At 41.1% G+C, this 22,341-nt stretch overlaps 2 protein-coding genes across 4 annotated transcripts in view; both read right to left on the reverse strand.

Annotated features, from left to right (window-relative positions):
* Positions 1 to 5,255, reverse strand: part of LOC130203847 (A disintegrin and metalloproteinase with thrombospondin motifs 14) — a 46,238-nt gene extending 40,983 nt beyond the window's left edge. The window contains exons 1-2 of the mRNA XM_056430283.1: positions 4,840 to 5,255; positions 4,057 to 4,478 (exon numbers count right to left, since the gene is read on the reverse strand). Of these exons, the coding sequence (XP_056286258.1) occupies positions 4,057 to 4,478; positions 4,840 to 4,918 (501 nt within the window). The 5' untranslated portion in view covers positions 4,919 to 5,255. The remainder of the gene's footprint in view (positions 1 to 4,056; positions 4,479 to 4,839) is intronic.
* A 6,724-nt stretch (positions 5,256 to 11,979) lies between these two features.
* Positions 11,980 to 22,341, reverse strand: part of pald1a (phosphatase domain containing paladin 1a) — a 51,858-nt gene continuing 41,496 nt past the window's right edge. For all 3 annotated transcript variants that reach the window (XM_056430302.1, XM_056430301.1, XM_056430300.1), the window contains exon 20: positions 11,980 to 13,340. In XM_056430302.1, coding sequence (XP_056286277.1) covers positions 13,191 to 13,340 — 150 coding nt within the window. In that variant the 3' untranslated portion in view covers positions 11,980 to 13,190. The remainder of the gene's footprint in view (positions 13,341 to 22,341) is intronic.

Raw genomic sequence — 22,341 nt, forward strand, 5'->3', positions numbered from 1 at the left:
ACACTTTTTTCCGTCTTTTCCATTTTCTTCTTTCCAGCACCGAGTATTCATTGTCTAGCTCTGGGTGCTTTTGGAATTGTTTTTGCGGTAAAAGTAGGGCAAAGGTACATAGTTATAAAAGTGGTGACATTATTTTTTGTTCTGGTAGTAGTAGTAGTAGTAGTAGTAGTAGAGTAGTAGTAGTAGTAGTAGTAGTAGAAGTAGTTGTAGTAGTAGTAGTAGTAGTTGTAGTAGTAGTAGTAGTTGTAGTAGTAGTAGTAGTAGTAGAAGTAGTTGTAGTAGTAGTAGTAGTAGTAGTAGTAGTAGTAGTAGTAGTAGTAGTAGTAGTAGTAGTAGTAGGAGTAGTAGTAGAAGTAGTTGTAGTAGTAGTTGTAGTAGTAGTAGTAGAAGTAGTTGTAGTAGTAGGAGTAGTAGTTGTAATAGTTGTAGGAATGAATATTTAATTGATAAGTGTGTGTGCGGTCAGATCAAAAATCTGTTCGCTAATCTGATATTTATTATTGATGTGATGTCGTTTTTGTATTTACTTGTGACTGCAAACTGTCTGTGTCCTTAAAGTTATGCATCTCCTATATCACAGTGTGCATTTGATTGAGCACACACACACACACACACCAGCACATGTTGAGACAGACCTACTGTAACGCAAACTCGAACGAAAGGAAATAAGTCATATTGTTGGCTGAGGTGTCGGGCTTCCACTGATGGAGCTCTTAATTTGGTGCCTTTATCTTCGCTGCCAGTAGAGAACTGGAACACAGGAGGACACTGGAATACTGGACTGGGACCAGGGCTGTGCAGAATTCCTGCAAACATGCATGAATAGAACAATGTATGCAAGTATTTTCCAACTCCAGTGGATGGAAAACTGCCCCACCAAACCCCCCAAAAAGTAAGCCTGCTGACTGTTGCTAGGTGTCTCTCTCTCTCTTTCTCACCGATGGACACAGAAATAGCATTCTCCCAAATGCGGTTATCCGGCACTCGTGTTTCCATCACACATGTAATTCAATCAGCCCATCATCTGCGCTGATACCCAACACATGAGCAGCACCAGTATAACCATAGACTTCACTCATCGCTCCACAACAATAGCTCATACGTGTCTGGAGCGCACAGCTGTTGCTATCTCACAGGAGTTCCAGTCCGAGACATGTTGGTCAATTCAACATAATCTGCATTCAAATTAAACTGAAAGTGAAGGTGTTTCAGAGTAATTTCCCATGTCACTTTCTTTCAGACGGTCTGGGAATGCCGTGAGGCCAAATATATCCAGAAGATGTACGATTTATTTGCAGCTTTAATGTATGAATATATGATCTGTCTTGAGCTCGGAATGCCATACATCTATCGTCTCTGGGCACATAATGTAAATAATGTAATCTGTGACTGGTGATGTCATGCCTCATTGTGAGAGACTCCCCCCCCCCCCCCCCCCGTGTGAGCGGCCTCACTGCAGACGGCACACTGATAGTAAAGCTTATCATGAAAATTCTGTCAAAATTCAAGCAATGAAACAATTAAAAGAACAATAAGGTTCGGAGTTGGGATGACGGCTGCTGTGTTCTTCATTTCTGAGCTCTAACTCAATAAAGTATATGTGTGTTCTCTATAGGGGAACATGCTTTTGAAGGTTTAAATTGTGGTGCTACGTAAAGACACAGCGCAGTGCATCTAAGAGATCTGGCCCGCATGCCGCGACCTCGGCCTGATTCACCAAGTCTTCCTTGGAGACTCGCTCCTTTCATCAGACATCTCTTGCATGTCGTTCCACATCAAGCAGTTACTCGAGACTAAATAATTTGCCTGTGAACTGTGGGTTCACCTTCAAATGCCTCTCGAAGACCCCTCGCATGCACAGACAGGTCTGTGTTTATGTTGGCTTTGATGCAAGGAAACACATGTAGACCGACTCCAGCCAAATCACAAACAATAAAACGTAAATCTAGCCAAGCAGATCATTTTGAGGGACTTCTGATGCCATCAGAGGGGGGAGTGGACATGTTGTGATAATCAAGGCTTTGAAATTATTTCAAGACCTCATTGGCAATAATATTACTTGAATAATATGTTGTACTGAAAGTAATGAAAACTGACAGAATAAATTGCTGTTTGTTGTGATTTGGAACAGGATAATATCACAAAAGCGTGTCAGCTTTCAAGCACACACATACACACACACACACTGTCACATGCAAATCTCCATGACAAACAATCACAAATGCTTCACGTCAGCCACAATCCATTAGTGGAGGTGAAGTTGACGAACAGTTGACTGCAATTTTGTTGACTGGAAATAAGTTGATTTAGTGGACAAATCCGTCAAACTGAGTTCCTCCGCAAAGAATCACACAAAAGCACCACTTTAAATCTTGTGTTTACCAGGGAGGTGCTCAATATGTTTCGTGGAAATAAGGAACTCAGCATGAAATAAGCTTAAAAAACACTAATAGACGAAATAAATCTTAGTCGCCCGAGACCAAATGGACAGATTAGTTGACTAATCGACTGGGCAGCTCGACCACATTCCCGTGTTTAAGAGTTGCTCCCGTCTGACGACAACTGTGTCGTAAAATACTGTGCATTGAAAATATTAACACACTTGATTCAATGTAGGTTTCAATATCTTGAGTGAAAGACTGGCTGCCTTCATCGTTATTTGTTTTGCCGGGCAGTTGACTTTTATTGAGCGCTGACTTTTATGACATAAAAAAAGATGGATTTTTCCCAAAAAATGTTTACCTCCAGTGCAGTTACTTTGTGTATATACTTAGGAGCCACGAGAGAGAGAAAATACAGCGATGCTGACATTGAAATGGGAAGACCATTGTTTCCTTTGTTGCTCAAAAAAGCTCAATTGTCCTGAAAAACGCAAATTGTGAGCTTGTGAAAATGAAAGCTGCCAATATTAAACTTCAATCAAAGACCTACGTTTTCTCATGTGAGTTGTGTGTGATCATTCAGAAAAGGAGTCATGACTGAAAGCACTTGTGTTTCTGTCTCGTGTGAAGCGTTTCACAAGCTCCCGGGTCAATGGGTTACCTTCAACCTCATTCCACGCTTGCCTTTTCTGTCATAACAAGACACAGGACTGACTCAGGAAAGCTAAGGATGACAACTCATTTGTCAAAATCACTCTAAATTGCTCAACTGCAAACATCCAGTAGGGGCTCGGCTTGGCTCGCCTCCCAATGGCTCTGTTTTATTTGCAGCAGTGACACCGTTTTAAAGGCAGTGATGACAACAGATGACAAATAGATTGGTGGTAATGAAGCAGACACGCAATGCTCTCGGAAAAGTCTGCAGGGATTGTGGCATATCATTCAGCACTGTTTTGACGTCTGCTTTACAGAGAGAGCCCTTTAGCGTCTTTAAGCTCACTGTTTCGGTTTTACGGGTTGAAACTTTATAGTTTCAACTCTCTTGCTGCTCTCATCAAAGACAAAGTCAGCTGTAGCTGTAACAGTTCTCAGGCAAAAAGCTCCAACCAAACAGCGCTAACTTTAGCGACCAGCTGTCGAACTAAATCTAGCATTTAGCAGCTAAAGAGGCTGATATGTGTTCTCAAGACTTGGTGGAAACAGAGCAATAAAGAAAGGGAAGATTTGGCACACATCTGCCATGTAGCCGGAGACAAAAAAAATAATGAATTAGAGTTAGAGACGCAAATATGAAATGATTCCCATTTGCTCACCAGTTTCAATAAGAGGTTCATATTCAACATATTCCCAACTCGATTGCTCCTGTCTATTATCATGCACAACTGTTGGAGAGGCCTCCATGCAAAGGAGGACCAACAACAAACTGATAAGCAGCTCTCAAGCCGACACAGGCGTGTATGTCTGATGTTTAAAGGTGCAGTAGATTTCAGATGGGATATTGCTTTTATGTATATCGGATGCACGAGCAAGCTTCAAACAGATGTTAAGCAGAAAGAAAACCAACCCATTACACGTTGCATTCCGTCTGACACCATACATAAGAGGAGAAAGCATCTTTTCTCCCAGGTGCATTCCCTCGCCATCAGACATATATTTTAAGTATGCTTTTACTTACCAGTCCATCACAATTGCTGATAGCCACAGAGGCCTCCGGCATGTCGCTCACATCTCCAGTGAAAACACAGTCCCCTTGGATACGTTCCTTGGCTTTTTCCACAAAGTCCTCCTGCCATTCCACAAAAGACCCCGGGGCCACCAGCCTCCTGTTGGCCCTCAGGCGGAGGTGCAGTTCTGTCCCAAACACAGTGACATTGAAAAACAAGTGATGCGCCGGGACGTGGCTGACCGGGGGCATCACGGGGGCACTGCGGGCCACCCTGCTCTTGCTGCCAAAGGCCGAGGCAGCATCACCATCAGTGGCTGCAGCATCTTTACTTCCGTTTCCAGCAGAGACCACGTGAGAAATGTACCTGCCACGGGAGTCTGTGCTGAATGGCACGATAAGACCATATTCACTTAACTTTCCAGAGAGTTTTTCTGATGGGACAGATAGTGTCAAGTGAGAATCACATTCACAGACCTGTGGCAAGTTCTTATGGAAATATACTATAAAGCAAAGTTAGCTGATTGATTATTAAGAGAGGAGAGAAATGAACTTTATTTCATGCTTAATATTATATAAAGCATATAGGCCTAAAGGCAGCTTAGAATGAATGTTGGTATTATGAGCACACACCCTGGAGACATAAAGGAAACTCCAATACTTTAACTACATCCAGAACAGTAAGGCTGTCAGACTGATTATGTGGTCCTATCAATAAATAGGCCATCATTTTTGCTTCACAATTTCTCAACAGTTGGACTGCAGAGAGCAAAAGAAAGTAAGTGGAGAACTCACCATGTGTTTCTGCAGCGAAAATTGTATCCAAAAATAGTTGACTGAGTGAGAAGCACATCAATAAATACATCCAATCCATAGCGAGGGCTATAGTGTGAGAGCTGCCACTTCAGCGCTGAGTTTTCCTTTCTGTTGTAAACTTTGAGCCAGAGTCCTTCCTCCTGAAGAAAAAAAAAACACGAATGCAGGAGAAAAGTCCTCAGAGTTGAGCTCCAGCGGAGCAGCCGGGCATTTCTGAGCGTTTCCCTCTAGACGCCAAACTGACGGATATTCACAAGTTGTTTCCAATCTTTTGGTCTGTGCTGCACTGCATAGACCAAGTCTGCCCCATCCATTTAGGGAGCTACGGGGGATATCTGGGGTGCTGGTGACGACAACTCTCCGGTAAAAAACCCGGACGGCTTGAAGATAGTCCAATTTTTTTCCCTCTCCCGATCGTCTCTTTCCTTCCTCAGATTACTTCTTTTAAAGCACAGGAGAGCAAGTTAACGCACGCCTACGTTGAGGGGAAAATTCGGAAGGAGTTCAGATAAAGTGTGCAGAGACAGAGTGTCCCGGTGGTGAAACATCTGCCGTCCAGTCGTGCACCATTACGCACCAATGGTTCGGCTGCGGGACTCTCGAGTCTCGACTGCTCAACTTGAAGCCTCTTCCAGCCAACAGCCTCTCTCCACTAAACAACCACATATTTTAGCCAAGCCACTTTTTTTCTGCAACAAACAAAAATAAACTGGAGACGTTATATCATCATGTCCACCTCCCCGGCTAATATTCTGTCTCGTTCCTTCCTAGAGAGGGCAGAACTCGCAGCCAGATATACATAATTACTCATATATGTTGACACGTGTCCACAAACTCAGTCAGAGATTACATGGCAATAAATCAGGGATGCCAGAGGTAAAGATTTCCCAATGCACGTGCTTGAAGAAAAGATTTGTTTGGAGAAAAATATTTATTATCATTTAGAATTGGTTTACAGACACGTAGAAGACTCATATTGTAGGTCACATAAATTCACCCATGACAACAAATCAAAAAATGTCAAAGAAATATATAACATATAAAAACCTACTAATATTAAGAACATAAAACATGTTTAAGATACAGAAAAAGGAGATCACACCAAAAGCAGCAACACTTAAAGAGAGATTAAATGATGAATTCACATTTGCCTCCAATAGATCTTACATGGATGCTCTTATGGTCATATGTGTATTGGAACCGTTTTTGGTGACTGTAATTGTTCCTTGTGTAAATCTGTGCAAATGTACGTTATAAAAATTCAACTAAAGCTAATAATATGAGGCTTCAGCATTTGGAGGTTGATAATACATCTTTCAGAGTAACAGTATTTTTAAGTACAAGATTCCCTCTTTGTGTCGCCTACTGCAGCTTGATCTGCAGCGGCTCAGCGAGGAAACTGTGTGGAAACGTAAAGAAAGATTTTTACACTAATAATCTAACATTATAATTTCTTACAATAAAATTGTGTTTTCAATCTCTGGAGGAACACTTACAGTCCCCACAATATAGTATATATAAAATACTGTTTTAAGAAAGACTTAAAAGAAATGTGCACCCATCTTATTTAGCCAAATAAAGTGCATTTCAAAGTAGTGCCATGTCATTATGAAATCAGATACTATGCATTGTCCATGGCTATTGAATACACATTGTAGTATAATCAATGTAGTGACCTCATGCAGTTTGTATCTCACGTTTTCATAAACTGGGCTAATCCTGCAGATGTCACTGTGAGCAAATGTTCCCTTTGCAGAAAATCAATCCAACACCATTATTGGAGACTCAGAAGATGTGAAAACTCCACAGTAGATTTCATGAATGGAATGACAGCCTGTTCGAACTTTGGATGACCGCTCAAGCCACCAGGACATCTTATTCTTTTGTTTCTGGCGCTGGTCAATCCAACTGGAGTCCAGACTTTGTCAGACATGACCACGCAGACTGAACCAAAAACTCTGCAATCCTTTTCAGAGGAAGAGGACGGGGGTTGAGTTGGAATACGTTTCGACTTTCAGGTACTTCCCCCCCCCCCCTCAACAGTTCCTCGACTTCTGCCCGACCTCCCCCATGCAGTATAAACTCTCACTCTGTGGCTAATTACCTCCATGCTCTCGGGATACTCAGAGGAGAGCAGGTGTGGGTGTTTCATGCAGTCATCCCCCCGAGGCAGCAATGAGAGGATCGCATGGTGATCCAGAGTTGTGCATTAATAAGCGATGGAAACTAACCACAGCATCAAGAGATGGAAACCATTAACTGCCTTTTAAGAAGTGTTATGCTCTTTTTCCATCCATACAGTTGGAGTGTTTTTGTTTTTTGTTTTTCTTGTCTTGTTTGTGTCTCAAAGCCTGGATGACATTCCACAATATAACACAGTATTCAATTAGACGCTGCAGTCTGTGGTTAAGTCCACACACCAAACCAATGTTCTACTACAGTGCTCTCATTAACTCTGTCCCTCACAACAGAAAAGAAAAAGATCAATGCTGTCGTATAGAACTATTGAGTCGTTTAACAATACGCACCGGATATTTGTGTGAGACAGCTGGTTTATTTATGTACTTTTCCCCTCCTCATACTCCACAGAGACATGCTTCAAACTCTACATTTCTGCATAGGTGACCTTGAAATGTACTTAAAGTGCAAATCAAACAAACACATTGGAATCCGCTGAATCGTATAGTTTGTCCTGTAAGTGAGCTGCAAAGAATCAAGCTTCTTCCACTGTGTTTCCATTAGCGGGGAGAAGTCACAGTACACTGTGTGGAGCTGTGGATGCCTCAGTGTGTGCTGTAATGTGGTCTGGTCATGCCAGCATGCTGAGAAAATATGTGACTTTTCATCTCTTGAGATGCAGGGAGATGCAAAGCAGCTGCTAGTCTGCCTGGCAGCTTGAGGGACGACGGGCGTCTGCATTTGCCGAGTTGCAAACCAGCAACTTGAAGAAGTTGTTGTTATGATCCTCTGCCCTGTGTGGATGGAAGCTTTTTTTGTCCTCCAATATGTGTCACTATGTTTGTGTCAAAAGGTTTTAAAGAGGTTCATATTTTATGTCAGGTCTGTTTTTTCATATCTCGAAGAACGACTCAATAGTTTTCAATACAATTTGGTGGAAAGTTAAAAGGTTAGTAGGAAAATTCTGGGAAAATACACATTCGCTTTGTTAGAGAGAGTTATTTGTAGGCCAAGCCTTGTCCAACAAGTCCTCCAAAATAAACAACACAATACAGTCTATGCCCTTTAGAACGAGACATAAAGGCCTTTTCTTATCTGATATAACTACTTCGACGACATCATTGTTCTGTGCCTTCCAAAACTGTAACACGTCAATGTTAAACAAATAAATACATGTGTTGCAGCAATGCTGTATGGTTAAGGTTTGGTTAGGAGGAAAAGATTGTAGTATGCGTTGTTAGAGTATGCAATGGTTGATATAATAAACACTTAGCTAAGGTTAGGGAATGATTTTGGTCATGCTTCTTCTTTTGTTCGTTTTTTTAACAAGAATGACTCTCGGTTTGAGACAAACAGATGTCTTTGTTAAAGTCAGATGTTCTGTTGAACCCAGTCATCCACCTGGACTTGTGTCTTCCTGCTTCCACCCTTTACTAAGTGAATCTAAACTAATGCCATGGCTGTAATATCATAGACACTTCACACTCTCTTGGCAAGAAAAGAAGCATTTTTAATATTCCTTTAACTCTTTGCATACTGCCCCTTTGAGGGAGGCCGTGCTTGTGCCTTTTGTCCTTTCTGACATACCGTAAGTTTATTGCGTTGAGTACCCAAAGAACATATGTTTATGGATACAAATTAATATCGCTATGTTTCTGAGCGTGTATGCTTACCTTGAAGCTTTGATGTTGTTCTGCAACATGAAATAAACAAACATTACATTTTGCCTAATTCTATTTCCGGGATACCTTGGTTCGATACAGATGTGTTAACTAAAATTCTACATTGTCAGATAATAAAATCTTTTTAGTCTAAAAAGATTTTATTATCTGACAGTGCAGAATGAAACTCAAGACTGTGATTCATGATTGGCTGACAGTGAATAGACATAACTCAAATCTCACTTCTGCCAGAGCAAGTTCAAGTTATGTCTTTATGAAGTTGCATGTTCTTGAGACCTGAATCCTTAACCACTAAACCACTACATGTGCACCCGTCATTAACAATGTTGTTCTCATAGTTGAGACCAGGGGCCTCAGATGAGCAAGTTAGACTGTTTCACAAAAATAAACACAGACTTATTTTTAGCCTAAAAGGTCAACCACCTGACCCTTCAGCTAACTGAGTACTAAGAGCAATCTTCCCATGGTAACAATCAGTGACACCTGCCCACAAGTGTCACCACATGACCCGAGTTATAACTTGTGGAGTGCCCCTCGGAAAATATCCAGTTGAGAGGACGTCGCTTGCAACTATCGAAAGCCTGACTGAGGAGTTTGTAATATTATTATTTGAGATGGTCAATTTTTAGACAGTGTTGTACTGACCAAGTCTTCTCTAAGCCATAGTCAAAGTCTTATCTCTGTGAAACCGACTCCAAGTCCCTTCCATGCCAGTTAAATATTCAAGTTATGTAATCATGCTCACCTGCCCATCACTGTGCTTTAGTCTCAAAGTCTCAAGTCAACTATTGTTATGACACTTCACCTTCAGGATTTATCTTATTGTGTAGCTTAAACCCAGCTCACACAACACGATTACTCTTTGACTCCAGAGCCTCTAAATAGCAGAACTCAATGGTATATATATATATATATATATATATATATATACACTACCGTTCAAAAGTTTGGGGTCATCCAGACAATTTCGTGTCTTCCATGAAAACTCACTTTTATTTATCAAATGAATTGAAAATTGAATAGAAAATATAGTCAAGACATTGACAAGGTTAGAAATAATGCTTAATATTTGAAGTATTAATTTTGTTCTTCAAACTTCAAGCTCAAAGGAAGGCCAGTTGTATAGCTTATATCACCAGCATAACTGTTTTCAGCTGTGCTAACATAATTGCACAAGGGTTTCTAATCAGATATTAGTCTTCTAAGGCGATTAGCAAACACAATGTACCATTAGAACACTGGAGTGATAGTTGATGGAAATGGGCCTCTATACACCTATGGAGATATTTCATTAGAAACCAGACGTTTCCACCTAGAATAGTCATTTACCACATTAACAATGTATAGTGTGTATTTTTGATTAATGTTATCTTTATTGAAAAAGCAGTGCTTTTCTTTGAAAAATAAAGACATTTCTAAGTGACCCCAAACTTTTGAACGGTAGTGTATATTTAATGTAAGTGTGCTCTGTGTCAATTCAGTCAGTATTTTATGTCCTGCCAGCAGAGACTTTTCATTACCTTGCTCAGTGGGGTGTGTAATACCTAGCCTATCAGAGATTTGGCATTATTGCTTGCGGTAAATGAAAGCCTAAATGTGTATTGGCCAAAGCAAAGAAAAGAAAAACATTCAAGGATTTTTGCCATCTTGCTATTATTGATGAAATCCCGGAGAGCACCATTGAGTCGAGGTGTTTGATTGCTCTTGCGTAAAGGCAGTGTAACAAAGGAGACGGCGGGACACACACACGGACCCCTCGCGACGGCACCATGCATCTCTCATCTGCAGAGGGAAGCTTTTCACATGAAGTTCATTACATCCCGTCTCTCTGCTCACCTCTCAATGCCGCTCTTTGTCCGCCGTAATCTCGTGATCCTTCAGAACCGCTAGCTTGAGTTTCACGTCGGGGAGTATCTCAATGAGTCTGGAAGGGATTTCAAAGGCGAAGGGGGCCGCTATATCATCCAAGCATGGTCCTCATGTCCTGAGCTTATCGTGACCCCGAGTCAAGTTGGCCACATGCTGCAACTGAAGAGCCCCTCTCCGTATCCGAGTGTTGTTTTAACCAATCTGTCTCCGTTGGTAGAGTTAAGAGAAACAGACACTGTGTATAAGTGGGTTTGTGTTGCTGTGCATTGATCGAATACATCACCCAAACCCTGTCGGACCTCTAACAAAGAGGGATAAAGAAGCCCGTAAAAACTGAGCTGATGTGGAAAGGAGTGTAGCAAACTAAAAAAGAAGCGCTTCAATCCAAACGACTTGGTTTCCATTTACATTAATCCAGGGGAGGCTGTGGTGTGATAAAATCCTAACAACTTCCGTGCTCACAAAGATAAGCTCGCTGTGCACTTACAAGACGGGAAGTGATCTGGGGTATCAGTCTTTCAAAGCAGGCCAGCAAAGCCAAGTGAGCTTCACTGATGTGCCGGTCGGTGGCTTTTAATCCCAACACAGTCATCCATTCTTGTGAGAGTGTCTTTTTTTCTCTCATTTTTAATTAAGACCTTACCTGTCCACATCAAAAGGCAACTCAGATTAGTCTTTTGGTCTGCCTAAGCTCTTTATTACTGTATATGGAATATGTTAAGATATCAGCCCAACAATGAATCATCTGTTTTGTGTAAATGTGTGCCTCTCGATGCTCATAACCTCCTCTGCTCTCCGAGATTGGCGCCGACATAAAATGAAGACGCCGTCCGGATATACGAGTGGCTTCTTAGCGGTGCGTATCCAGAGCAAAAGCTGATGCCGAGATAAGGTAGAAAAAGACAGGAAGGCCAGGAGAGGAGAGACAATTATTTGGCTCCGTCGCCGAATCGGAAACTTCAATGAAACGACGCATGGCAGAGAGTTGTGTGCAAACTATCCATGGTCAGAAAATCTTCAAACTCTTCCCTTTTCCTCTTTTGAGAATCCAACAATAAAATAAGACCAAATACAGATACAGGATGTTGAATTATATTTAAAATTATGTATTTTAGCCCCCACAGAAGAAAAAAATAGCACAGGCAGTAAATAGATGGTCAAGGATTTCATCTATGAAGCCTGTATGGAAAAAAAATCAATCTTCCATTAAGAGCAGAGTGAAAAGGTCAGGTTTTTATGACGATAAGCACATGCACTTTCCTGTGTGAGTCACACGAAGATGTGTTGGTCATGTTCTCTCAAACATACTAAAGCAATTTTCATTTCCATTCCATTATCAATCTTTTTCAATATTCTGACAGAAAAGAAAAAAATACTAATGAGACACATCTGGAGGAAGGATTTTAAATTTATTTTCTTGCTTATCTTTCTGGTTTTAAGGCAGCATTTGTGCTTTTTAAAGCACACTATAACTACAAGTTACTTTACAACCCAAAAAACATATCAGTAAATTAAAGAGTGACAACATAATCAAAAACAAAAAAGTGTTGGGACTTTTCAAGAAATACTGTACAGTTTATGGCATGGTAAAGAATATTTGGCATGTGGTGGACACAATAAAAGGTGTAATTGTTGCCCGGAATGGCTGACGAATCAATTATAACTTTTAAAAGTATATTTATCCAGTGGTATCATCTGCATTACTGCTACGTCGGCGGTCGAGTTGCATTGTGGATCATGTAGGCACCAGGTTTTGAAAATGGAAGAATAATGCAGATAAAGATAACATCTCTAGTTCTTAAGTAGTGTTAGCCTTTCATGGAACTATCATAAAAAAGTATATGTTTACAATTTGAAAGCAACATCGCTCCAATGTCTACAAACACAAAAGACACATTTACAGATTAAAAGTAAAAAAAGTAACTCCTGACATGCTGTACTGTTAGTACCTTTATCATGACACGTATAGATAAATGTAAAAAAACAAAAAAACACTGGTGTTATACTGTTGCGAAAGAAAGTCTGACTGACAGCATCTTGAGCGAGAAGCCGCTCAACAGCACGGCTTTAGAAAACTCAAAGATGAATTTAAATAACAAATGCATTTGTATGTACACGGGGGAACAAAATTGAAAATATCAAGTCAAACAATTGCACAGCCGTTGATGACAGCTGTGCGAAGATGAAAAGGACGGGGCTCAAGAAAAATATCAGGTCACTCAACAGCCAACGGTTGTGACGTGCAACCAAAATGGTTGTCCAACAACACAGTGGAATGTGCTTCTCTCCTCAATGGCCCGCATTCAGCTCAACTTGTTCCAACAAGGAACATCTTCAAATGTGAGACACTTAAAAAGTAACATAAATATTAGTACATTGAAATTATATGGTTTACCATTCATTAAAAAAGAAAGAAAGACAAAGGCACAAATATCAACTTCTAATATAGGAGCAACATTCTGCTAACACACATGTTAAACAATAGATGAAGTGAAGATACGCATAATACAGGGGTAGATATAGAAGGCGTTATAATGCTAACGTGAATGTCTTTTATTCTGAAAAGCCCAGTACTCTGTTGGTGAGTTCACAGTGATCCTCTCAGATGAACTCCCCACGGAAAGGAAGTGACTGAATGTTCTCCCGTTGCCAGCGGCAGCGCAGCCGGGCCAGCAGCGAGTCCCTCGGGTTTCCAAACTCGGCGAAGCCCAGCTGGTTGAGGATGTCATAAACTCCGGCTCTGGAAGCCACCTACCACGGAGACACACAACATGTTAATGAACAGGCAACGCAGCCAGCCATGCTTTTATATTTGTATTCGTCCGTCACGACCGCGCAAATGCTTTGAATGTCAGCCGTGCCGCTCTTACATTGAAACAATTGGACACAGGTTTGGGAACAACAGGAAGTGGTGGAAGAAGTATTCAGGTCCTTCAATTACTCCATTACAAGCTCATTTGATCCACTGATTTTACAAATCAAGTTCAGTTTACTGGTCACAAAGAGCTGGAAGCGAGTTTTCCAAAGTCTCGAAAGCAATAATCCTGACGATGTCATAAAGATGCCATCAAGGTCATCTCAGGAAGAAACTTCATCTCACACCAGGAGGCTGAAATACATATTTTGTCATTATATGTCAAGCGTACTTAAGCATAACACTGAACCCAAGATGTTCTGGATGGTCAGCGGAGTTCCTTGCATGGTGGTGGTGTTTGAGTGAATGTATGAATGGCTGGATGAAAGGCAACTCTATATTAAAACTAGAATGGGAACTCGGTAGAGCGCATACCTTCGCATATCACAAGATCGGGCATTGAATTATGAACATTTTGGCATTAGTTGCATGCCAATTGGACACAAATGTATCGTGCTATGGTAAAAAAAAAGAGTTTGACCTTTCCATGACCTTGACCTTGACCTTTGACCCGATTGATCCCATAATCTAATCAAATGGTCCCCGGATAATAACCAATCATCCCACCAAATTTCATGCGATTCAAGAAGATTTTGACCTGTTCATGACCTTTGACCTTGACCTTTGACCCGATCGATCCCAAAATCTAATCAACTGGTCCCCGGATAATAACCAATCATCCCACTAAATTTCATGCGATTCGGTTCAATACTTTTTGAATTCTGCGAATAACACGCATACAAATAAATAAATAAATAAATGTCGATCAAAACATAACCTTTCCGCATTTTCAATGCGAAGGTAATAATATATCTACCTCTGAATAACATGCGTAAGAGTCTCCCTTGTGTGCAATCATTGCTTTGAATTTGCAGGAAAATGGTGTTCACGGCTGAAATAAGTGGACTAGAAATACAAATTGATGTAAAAACATTTTAAAAGGACCAGAGTATTGTGCTTGAATGCAATAATGGGACAGAAGGACTTCACGGAACAGTATTCTATGCGAGTCATTACTGAATTATTGAGGACAGAAAGGAACATGAAGAGGCATTGGTTCAGTACGAGTGTTAAGCAGCAGGTCACGCCGACTCAGGATCTGCTTTGGCTGTCGAACCCCATCGGTCTGACGGGAAACGCCACAGACAACCAGAAACATCTGGCCATAAAGCCGAAAACAATACAAACTAATTTAAACAAACCCTGCGGACGCCAACTTCCATGCAAACACTTTGAAGACTAAACACCCGATTAGAAGCGCCACAGCTTGCCCAGTGTACACTGCAGGAGAGGCTCGGAAAACTGCGGCGGTCGGCCGCTACGTTTGGTAAAAAAACACATCAAAGAGACTCCTGAAGTCAAATCATGTGACCAGAGTGAGTCAAATGTATACATCTCAGGTAATGTGTGTAATCACAAGACGTTTGAAGGAACCACCAGCTGTTCGCAGGTGTGTAAGACACTCAGGGTATGAGTCAGTGGAGGTAACGTTGCCTCAAACGCTTCGCCAATTTAGTCGCTCCATCTTTGCCTCGGCCGGTCAAGAAGTCTTCAGACTTTAAGGGGAGAGGAATGTGCAGGAGGCGAGATGTTGAAACAAGGGCATCATTTGTGGATGCTCACTTTTTAACCGCCTCCAATAGAAGAATCGTGAAGTACTTTAAAAAAAAAAAAATGCTCAGTCAGGTTGAATGCCGAAGGAGGCCGTAATGGAACAATGAACAGGAATAATAATATCAAGATATCCCTTTCACGAACAATAATTATAGCTTCGCTCGCCAGCTTTGTGCAGAAATAAACACAAGGCACCGCAGAGTGTGGTCGAGATTACTTGCTGACCGTGCAAAATCAAATCTTACAATAGATACCAGGCAACGCCAACACTTTTGCTTTGTAGAGTCGACAGTGGTTTTGTGAGCTGCGTCACTACGAACACATAATAATGCAGCTTCTACGCTCCCGTCTCAACTCCAATGTAGCCACTAATGTCCCTTTCAGCACGTCCGTGTTGGTGTTTCGTGTGTTCCTGGACGGCTGCCAGCCTGCCTGCTGTTTGAGGTCTTTGGTGGGAACAAATGAGTTGGTGCAGCTGAATATTAGTCAGTGAGTGAGACTCCCAAGAGGACTTATGTTTTTTTGGTAGGAATCAGGGTGCTTAACATGACTCATCTACTCCACAGCCCAGCTGTCTGAATAGGACGTGAGAAAAAATCTTCAACAGTGAAAAGAAAATGTTGGGACTAATGAGATGGAGAGGATAACGAGTGACTGCATGACATCTCTGTGGGTCAGAGCCGAGGGCGTTCACAGTTTGTCATCTTCCTCCTTTTCTTATGTTGAAATGAATACTAATTAAATACCGAATCCATTTGACAGTGACTCCTTCACAGGTGACCCCAGATTTCTCCCACTGCACTCCAGCAACACAATCCACTTCTCCTCAATCCATCGATATAGTTCAGAGATAGATTCTCTGCCACAGAGGTAAATACACCACTTCCATGAGATGCTCATATAAGCTCTGTCGAATTTTCCTGGCAAAACTATGAATCATACTGACCATCTGGATCAAAAGGGTAGACGATTAAACGATTACCAAACTCATTTTGAAGTATTCCTATTACCATGACAAATAACAAGAAAAACAAGCACCAGGCAGGCAAAACTTTTTTCTTTGCAGATAAGGCAACCCAGTGAAGGGCAGTTAGCTTCCTCTCTCGATCCCTTGGCATAATGTGCACCTTATTTACAATACATTTACAAAAAAACGATTTCTTAGTTTTTTGTTATTACTTTTCTTCCTGTAAAAGACAATATATATATATATATATTTATTTATATAAATAAATATATATATATATATATATAGTCTTTAAACGTTCAATTATTGTAAATAAATAAATATATATATATATACATATATATTTCATACATAACTCTTGTATCTGTACACCGCTCAAATGTTTGATTCCACCAGTGAATGATTGCAGTACAGAAGCCAAAGACTTGGCTTACACTGCGACTTTAAAGAAGTCTCAGCGCAGGCAGCCACGGCAGCTCCTGTGCCGCTGTATAGAGAAACCGGCTCACAATGCCAACGCTAACATGCTGATGCTTAACGGACACGTCCCATTCACACCAGCTCATTGTCACACAAAACACAAAGCGCCAAGGTCCTAACCAATAAACCTCACTTTCACATTTGAGCAAAGCGGAGGGCTTTAAATGTACACATGTATGGATGTTTGTGTTTATCTATATGAGATACGTAAATACAACGTGAAAAGAGATGAGATGTGGGAAATCGGCACATCTATACGTCTGCACACAAATCAAAACGGGTCAAATCTCTGGGGGTAAATGGCCTCCACGTTGCTGGTATGCGGTGACAAACCTTCTGTGTGACAGTAAGTAGTTCTGTCGGAGAAATGCCTTTCATGCTGCATCGAGGAGATCACAAACGCCAATACTCATTAGGCGGCTGGAGTGGCTGGGGAGGAGCGGCGCAACGAGGAGGCGCTGGTCTTTCCCACAGTCGGCTATCTCAAAAGGCTGCACATACCGGACCTGTGTCGGGGGACAGGGAGGCCTCTGTGCCACACATCAAAACAGCTGGAATGACTGATAGGGTCCCTCTCCTGCAGGCATCCATGGTATGCACTGTACACAAGTCCTGCCATTGTGTAAAGGGCCACGTTTTGGATTAGCAAACATGGATTTCAATTCCAATACCTCCTCTGATGTTTCTGCTCTGATGTTTACGACACGGCCACGAGGCTTCGGGCTAACGACGCTCGGGACAATATTTGTCCGATGTGCGCACAATGTGGCAGGAAGCATTTACTTCAAATATGTACCGCCCCATCGTTTTGATCCAACGGTGATCGAACACAAAACACACGCTCCTGGTGTTCAAACAATCCGACTGAACAGAAGCAACAAGACCAAATAGGTCAGAGGCGCCGGATCAACTGGCACAGGCTGCTGCCCGGCATGACTGGAAACACTGTGCTCCTGCTTTTAGCCGCCGGAGAGATCAAATTAGTGCATGTGCTCGCACACAAACATACACCCAGGACAGGATGCAGGACAGACGGTACGGCTCAGATCGGCAGGTTGTGTAACCGTGGATTCAAATGCACGCTGCTGACCCCTCGGCCGCCTCCGGCATCACAATTTAACCATTAATGATCCTGCCACGGTCACTGGTGATAGGCTAATGATTGTGCCTCCGGGTTGGTTGGGTCAGATTGATAAGGTTGCTGCCCGTCTCTGCTGCAAAGCGGGCCAGTGAAAACCTCACTATACTAATGGTGTAACACCCGGTTCTGTTTCTCCTGTGTTCCGTGTCTCCTATGTCTCCTCTGTGTCTTCTCTGTCTTAATTGTTTAATTACCTGCACCTGCCCTCAGCCACTCTTGTCTCGTTACTGTCTGATGTCGTACACCTGTTTCCCCCCCTATATATTGTGTCAGTCTTTCCCTTGTCTTGGGTCGGATTGTCGTCTCTAGTTCCGTGTCTTTTTCCCGTCGTCCAGTCTGTCGTATCTGATCCTGCCTGCTTCGACCCTGCCTGCCTGCCTGCCTGCCCCTTTTGGACCTTGTTTTTTTGTAAACTGTTTTGCCTCATTAAAGAGTGCTTTTTTGGTTATTTATATTGCGTCCAGCCTGTCTCTCTGCGCCTGAGCCTCACCCGTCACAAGAACCTGACAGAACAAAACAATTAAGACAGAGAAGACACAGAGGAAACATAGGAGACACGGAACACAGGAGAAACAGAACCGGGTGTTACAAATGGGGAAAAACGTAGCCCGTTTCACAAGATTATCCCGCATTATAATTGTGTTTGACTATTACTGTCAGAGATCACTCTTTTGAATTAAATGTGCTTCAAACTGGTCCTGAAAGGAGTGTTTGACCGCTGGATGGTTTTAATGGTTATCGAGGTGACGTCATGCCATGTTGCACGCGTTGGAGAATGATTATTTTTGGAGGAACATTGTGTGAGCTGACCTGATTTAAATGATCTTGTACTGTACTGTAGTTTTCATTATTAAGAACAATTTGCTTTTATGGTATGGTAAGCAACATCTTCTGTTGATTTCTTTCTGTACAGGTGGAGGAAATGGCTTTCTAGTTGGAATCAGTATAGAGTTGACATTTCAGCAGTGTGCGCTTCAGCTATATGTATAAACATTCAAAAGAATAACCTCTGGTGGAGACAGAGCACTGTTATAATGATCACGCTGTCAGATGTACAGTCTTCAAGGACATTTGGATTTGAATCATATAGAAGCTCCATCCAACGAGACCTCAGGCCATAAGTAGGATAATGATGTGATTTTGATGAGTGGCCATGCAGAAGTCTGTCCAGTCAGCCAGTTAGCCATTAAACAAGCTCTCAAGCAGTCACTGGAGGAAGTGACTTTATAATGTGACACAAGTCTTCAAGACCACGCTCAAAACACAGAACTTAACTGTGAGACGTGCTTAACTCCTTTCCACAGAAAAACTATGTTCTTAGGTTTACTCTATATTCTCCAACAGCAGCCTTTTTAAAATTCATTTTTGCGACCTTTCCTATTCGTTAAGGCATTGTCCTGATAAATTTAGTACGTACTCGAGTCATATCGGGCGTTTGTCGACAGTAACTTAGCATCGATCAGGAGTATGGCAACGAGGAAATGACAAGAATTGCTTAACCCTTGTGTTGCCTTAGGGTCATTTTGACCCGAATCAATATTACACCCTCCTATTACCTTTATATTTACTAACATATTTTACCCTTTGGGTTCAATTTGACGCCAGCAATTAAAACCTCCAGAAAATTATTAGAATTAATATTGTTTTCCAAGTTTAAGTGTGAGGCACTTTATGTTTGTTTGTTGACTACCGAAAGAACACCGACATTAAACATTGAATGGGGTCAAATTAATCCTAAGGCGGGGGGAGGGTGTAATATTGATTCGGGTCAAAATGACCCTAAGGCAACACAAGGGTTAAGAGCATGAACACATTATTTCTGTGAAAAATGTGGCTCCGTTTTTGTAATAATGGAATGTGTGCTATGTCGATAGACATTTTAGTATATTTATGAAGTAAAATGTCCAAGTAGTTTAGAGGCATCTAAACAAATGTGTTGTTTTGTTCCGTCTGGCCTTTATCAGCCTTTGGCTCTGATATGATAATTTACTGGAGGAAACACTGCTTTGGTGCAGGTGTAGTCCAATGCTCGAGAGAAAACGGTCAGGCCTGAAATAACATGGAAATCCATTTGATGTATGTGCCGTGAGAATGATGCTCTTTGTGCAGCTGATGGATGCCTGTGATATATCGACCTGGTTACTTGCTTCCCTCCAGATCTTCTTCGTGACCAGGGATTGCACCGACACATCGAAAGGGCATTTTTGTGATCGAGCCGAGACATGGCCCCTGGTGTTCGGGGACTTTGCCAGAAGATGTGATTCAAAAGTGCATCATAAATCATAATACACTTGGTTTGCACCCACTCCCAGTGTTCTGTGCCTCTGCATTTGGGTTCAGTCATGATTACTCCCCCGTAACGTACAGTTTGTAGACAGTCGGAGCTTATTGCATTTTTTGGGTTCCCTTTTTTGTCAATTTGAACACCAAATGGAAAAATGACGTGTGAAATTTTGGGTTCAATTTAAATTGGATGAAATTAAAAAAAAGAAATGCAACAAATGTCAATGGGAGAATTCAGCAGCTTAAAGGTGAATCGTTTGCCTCGGGACAAATGTTATCACACGACTATAAGGCACCAGACCTAACTGATGTTTCTGCACACAGAAAGGCAGTTTCAGTCACAGGGAGAACAAAACAAAACAGAAAGGAATAGCAGCAACAATACAAATCATATTCAATATTCTGTTGTAACAACAAGTGTGTTTATGCTTTACAGCAGAACATTCCTGTTCACTGTGTGCACACATGTATTTTCTCATGGCATAACTGGGCCATTACGGTCACTCCGATGCACCGCATATATTTGATATTCATAACAGGAAGAATATGCCCTGATTGACCGCGCATATTTGTGTGACAAATGTTTTTACAGCTATTGTTCCAGTCTATTTTGGAATTCCTCATTTTGTTCTTTAAAATTCATTGAAATGAAACACCTCCTCCTCGTTGAGGTGGAATAAAAAAAAACATTTGAGGCTTTTGACCCCGAGCGGTGTGCTCACAAATGAAAAAAGAAATTTGCTTGAAAGTTGTTTGCTTTTAGCAAGAGTGTTAGACGCTCCAGTATGACACTGTGTGACCGCAACAAATTAGAATTATATAATTTTGCCATTTAAGACCGGATTTAACAGGTTTCGCTGAGTTTCATACATTTTAATTGTAGCGTGTGCTGAAGCTGTGATAAAAAACAAGACAGCTAATACAGTTTAATTACATCTAAATGTATACAATTTGTAAATGTGTAATTAATTCATCATTAATTCCTATTTATTTGCAGCTTAAACTGATCCCACTAAATGTGTTTTTTCCAAAATGCTTGTTTCTTTTACAACTATGCGAGTTTAACGTATTGCAACATACATTTAATTGTAGGGTGTGTGTGTGTGTGTGTGTGTGTGTGTGTGTGTGTTGGGTACCGGCACTTGCAGACTACTCATTTGTTTGAAATGCACATAAATTCTGCACTTAACTGTTGGGACACAGCTGGCCAAACGATTAATGCACCCAACAAACACAGAGAGTCGAGACATTACGAAGTGCAGTGTGTGAAGAATCAGGACCACAATAGAGCAACAACCCGCTTGTAAATTTCTGGAGAAAAAACTAAATGAAACTCTGGTAACCGGATCAAAATGTGTGAAGAAAAACTAAACGTCCTGTTGGTGTTCCTCCTCTGCCACGGTCTTAATACCGCCACCATCTCAACGAAAATGCAATTACGATAAACCTTTGATGTTTTTAGCTGCAAACGACAAAGGGAGATATTGGTCTTGAAGGCCATCATCCTTTTGATGCAATGCCAGTTCTCACATACATACACACACACATAAATAGTACAGAGTTTATAAAAGAGCTATAAAGAGCCATTAAAGAGGTGAGTGAAGAGAAATCTTCATTTGTTTTCCGTTGATGTTTTTATGGGAATATATATATATATATTTCAGATCAATATGAGGAGTGCCAATGGTTTGCTTGTTCAAAATATTTTGGGAAGTGTGTCATGCAGTGTGGGACTCCATCTGGTCTGGTCTTGGTTGTTGTTTTTGTATTCTCTCTGTTTAGTGGGGGGTCTTGACAACAACACTGGCAGCAGTATACTTTAACGCTCATGATATTAAATCTAATATTTAGACCCAGATAAGATATTCTTGAGTTTTCTTAAGCTGTAAACCATAATCAGCAATATTAAAGAATAAAAGGCTTGCAATATTTCAGTTGATTTGTAATGAATCCAGAATGCATGACATATTCTTTTTTTTTCAGCTACAGAAAATAAAGAAATCCTATCTCATAAATTCTGAATATTTCTCAGACCAAGTATATATAAATATATATATACAGATCAAAATGAAATCAAACATTTGAAAATGTTTTCCAGGTGTCATGCAGTGTGGGACTCCATCTGGTCTGTTTAATACCCTACTAGTATGTTTTTTGATATTCTAATATTTAGAGATAGGATATTTGAGTTTTCTTGCTGTAACAACAATCAGCAATATTAAAAGAATAAAAGGCTTCCAATTAAATCTTAATTAAGACCCAAGCAAAAAGACCTAGTTTTCTTTCTTTCTTTTATTTGCAATGTCACCAAAAGGAATAGAATATTCTAATTTTCTGAGATAATGCACATATA

The sequence above is a fragment of the Pseudoliparis swirei genome, chromosome 13 (assembly GCF_029220125.1).
Source record: "Pseudoliparis swirei isolate HS2019 ecotype Mariana Trench chromosome 13, NWPU_hadal_v1, whole genome shotgun sequence".
Taxonomy (NCBI): Eukaryota; Metazoa; Chordata; class Actinopteri; order Perciformes; family Liparidae; genus Pseudoliparis; species Pseudoliparis swirei.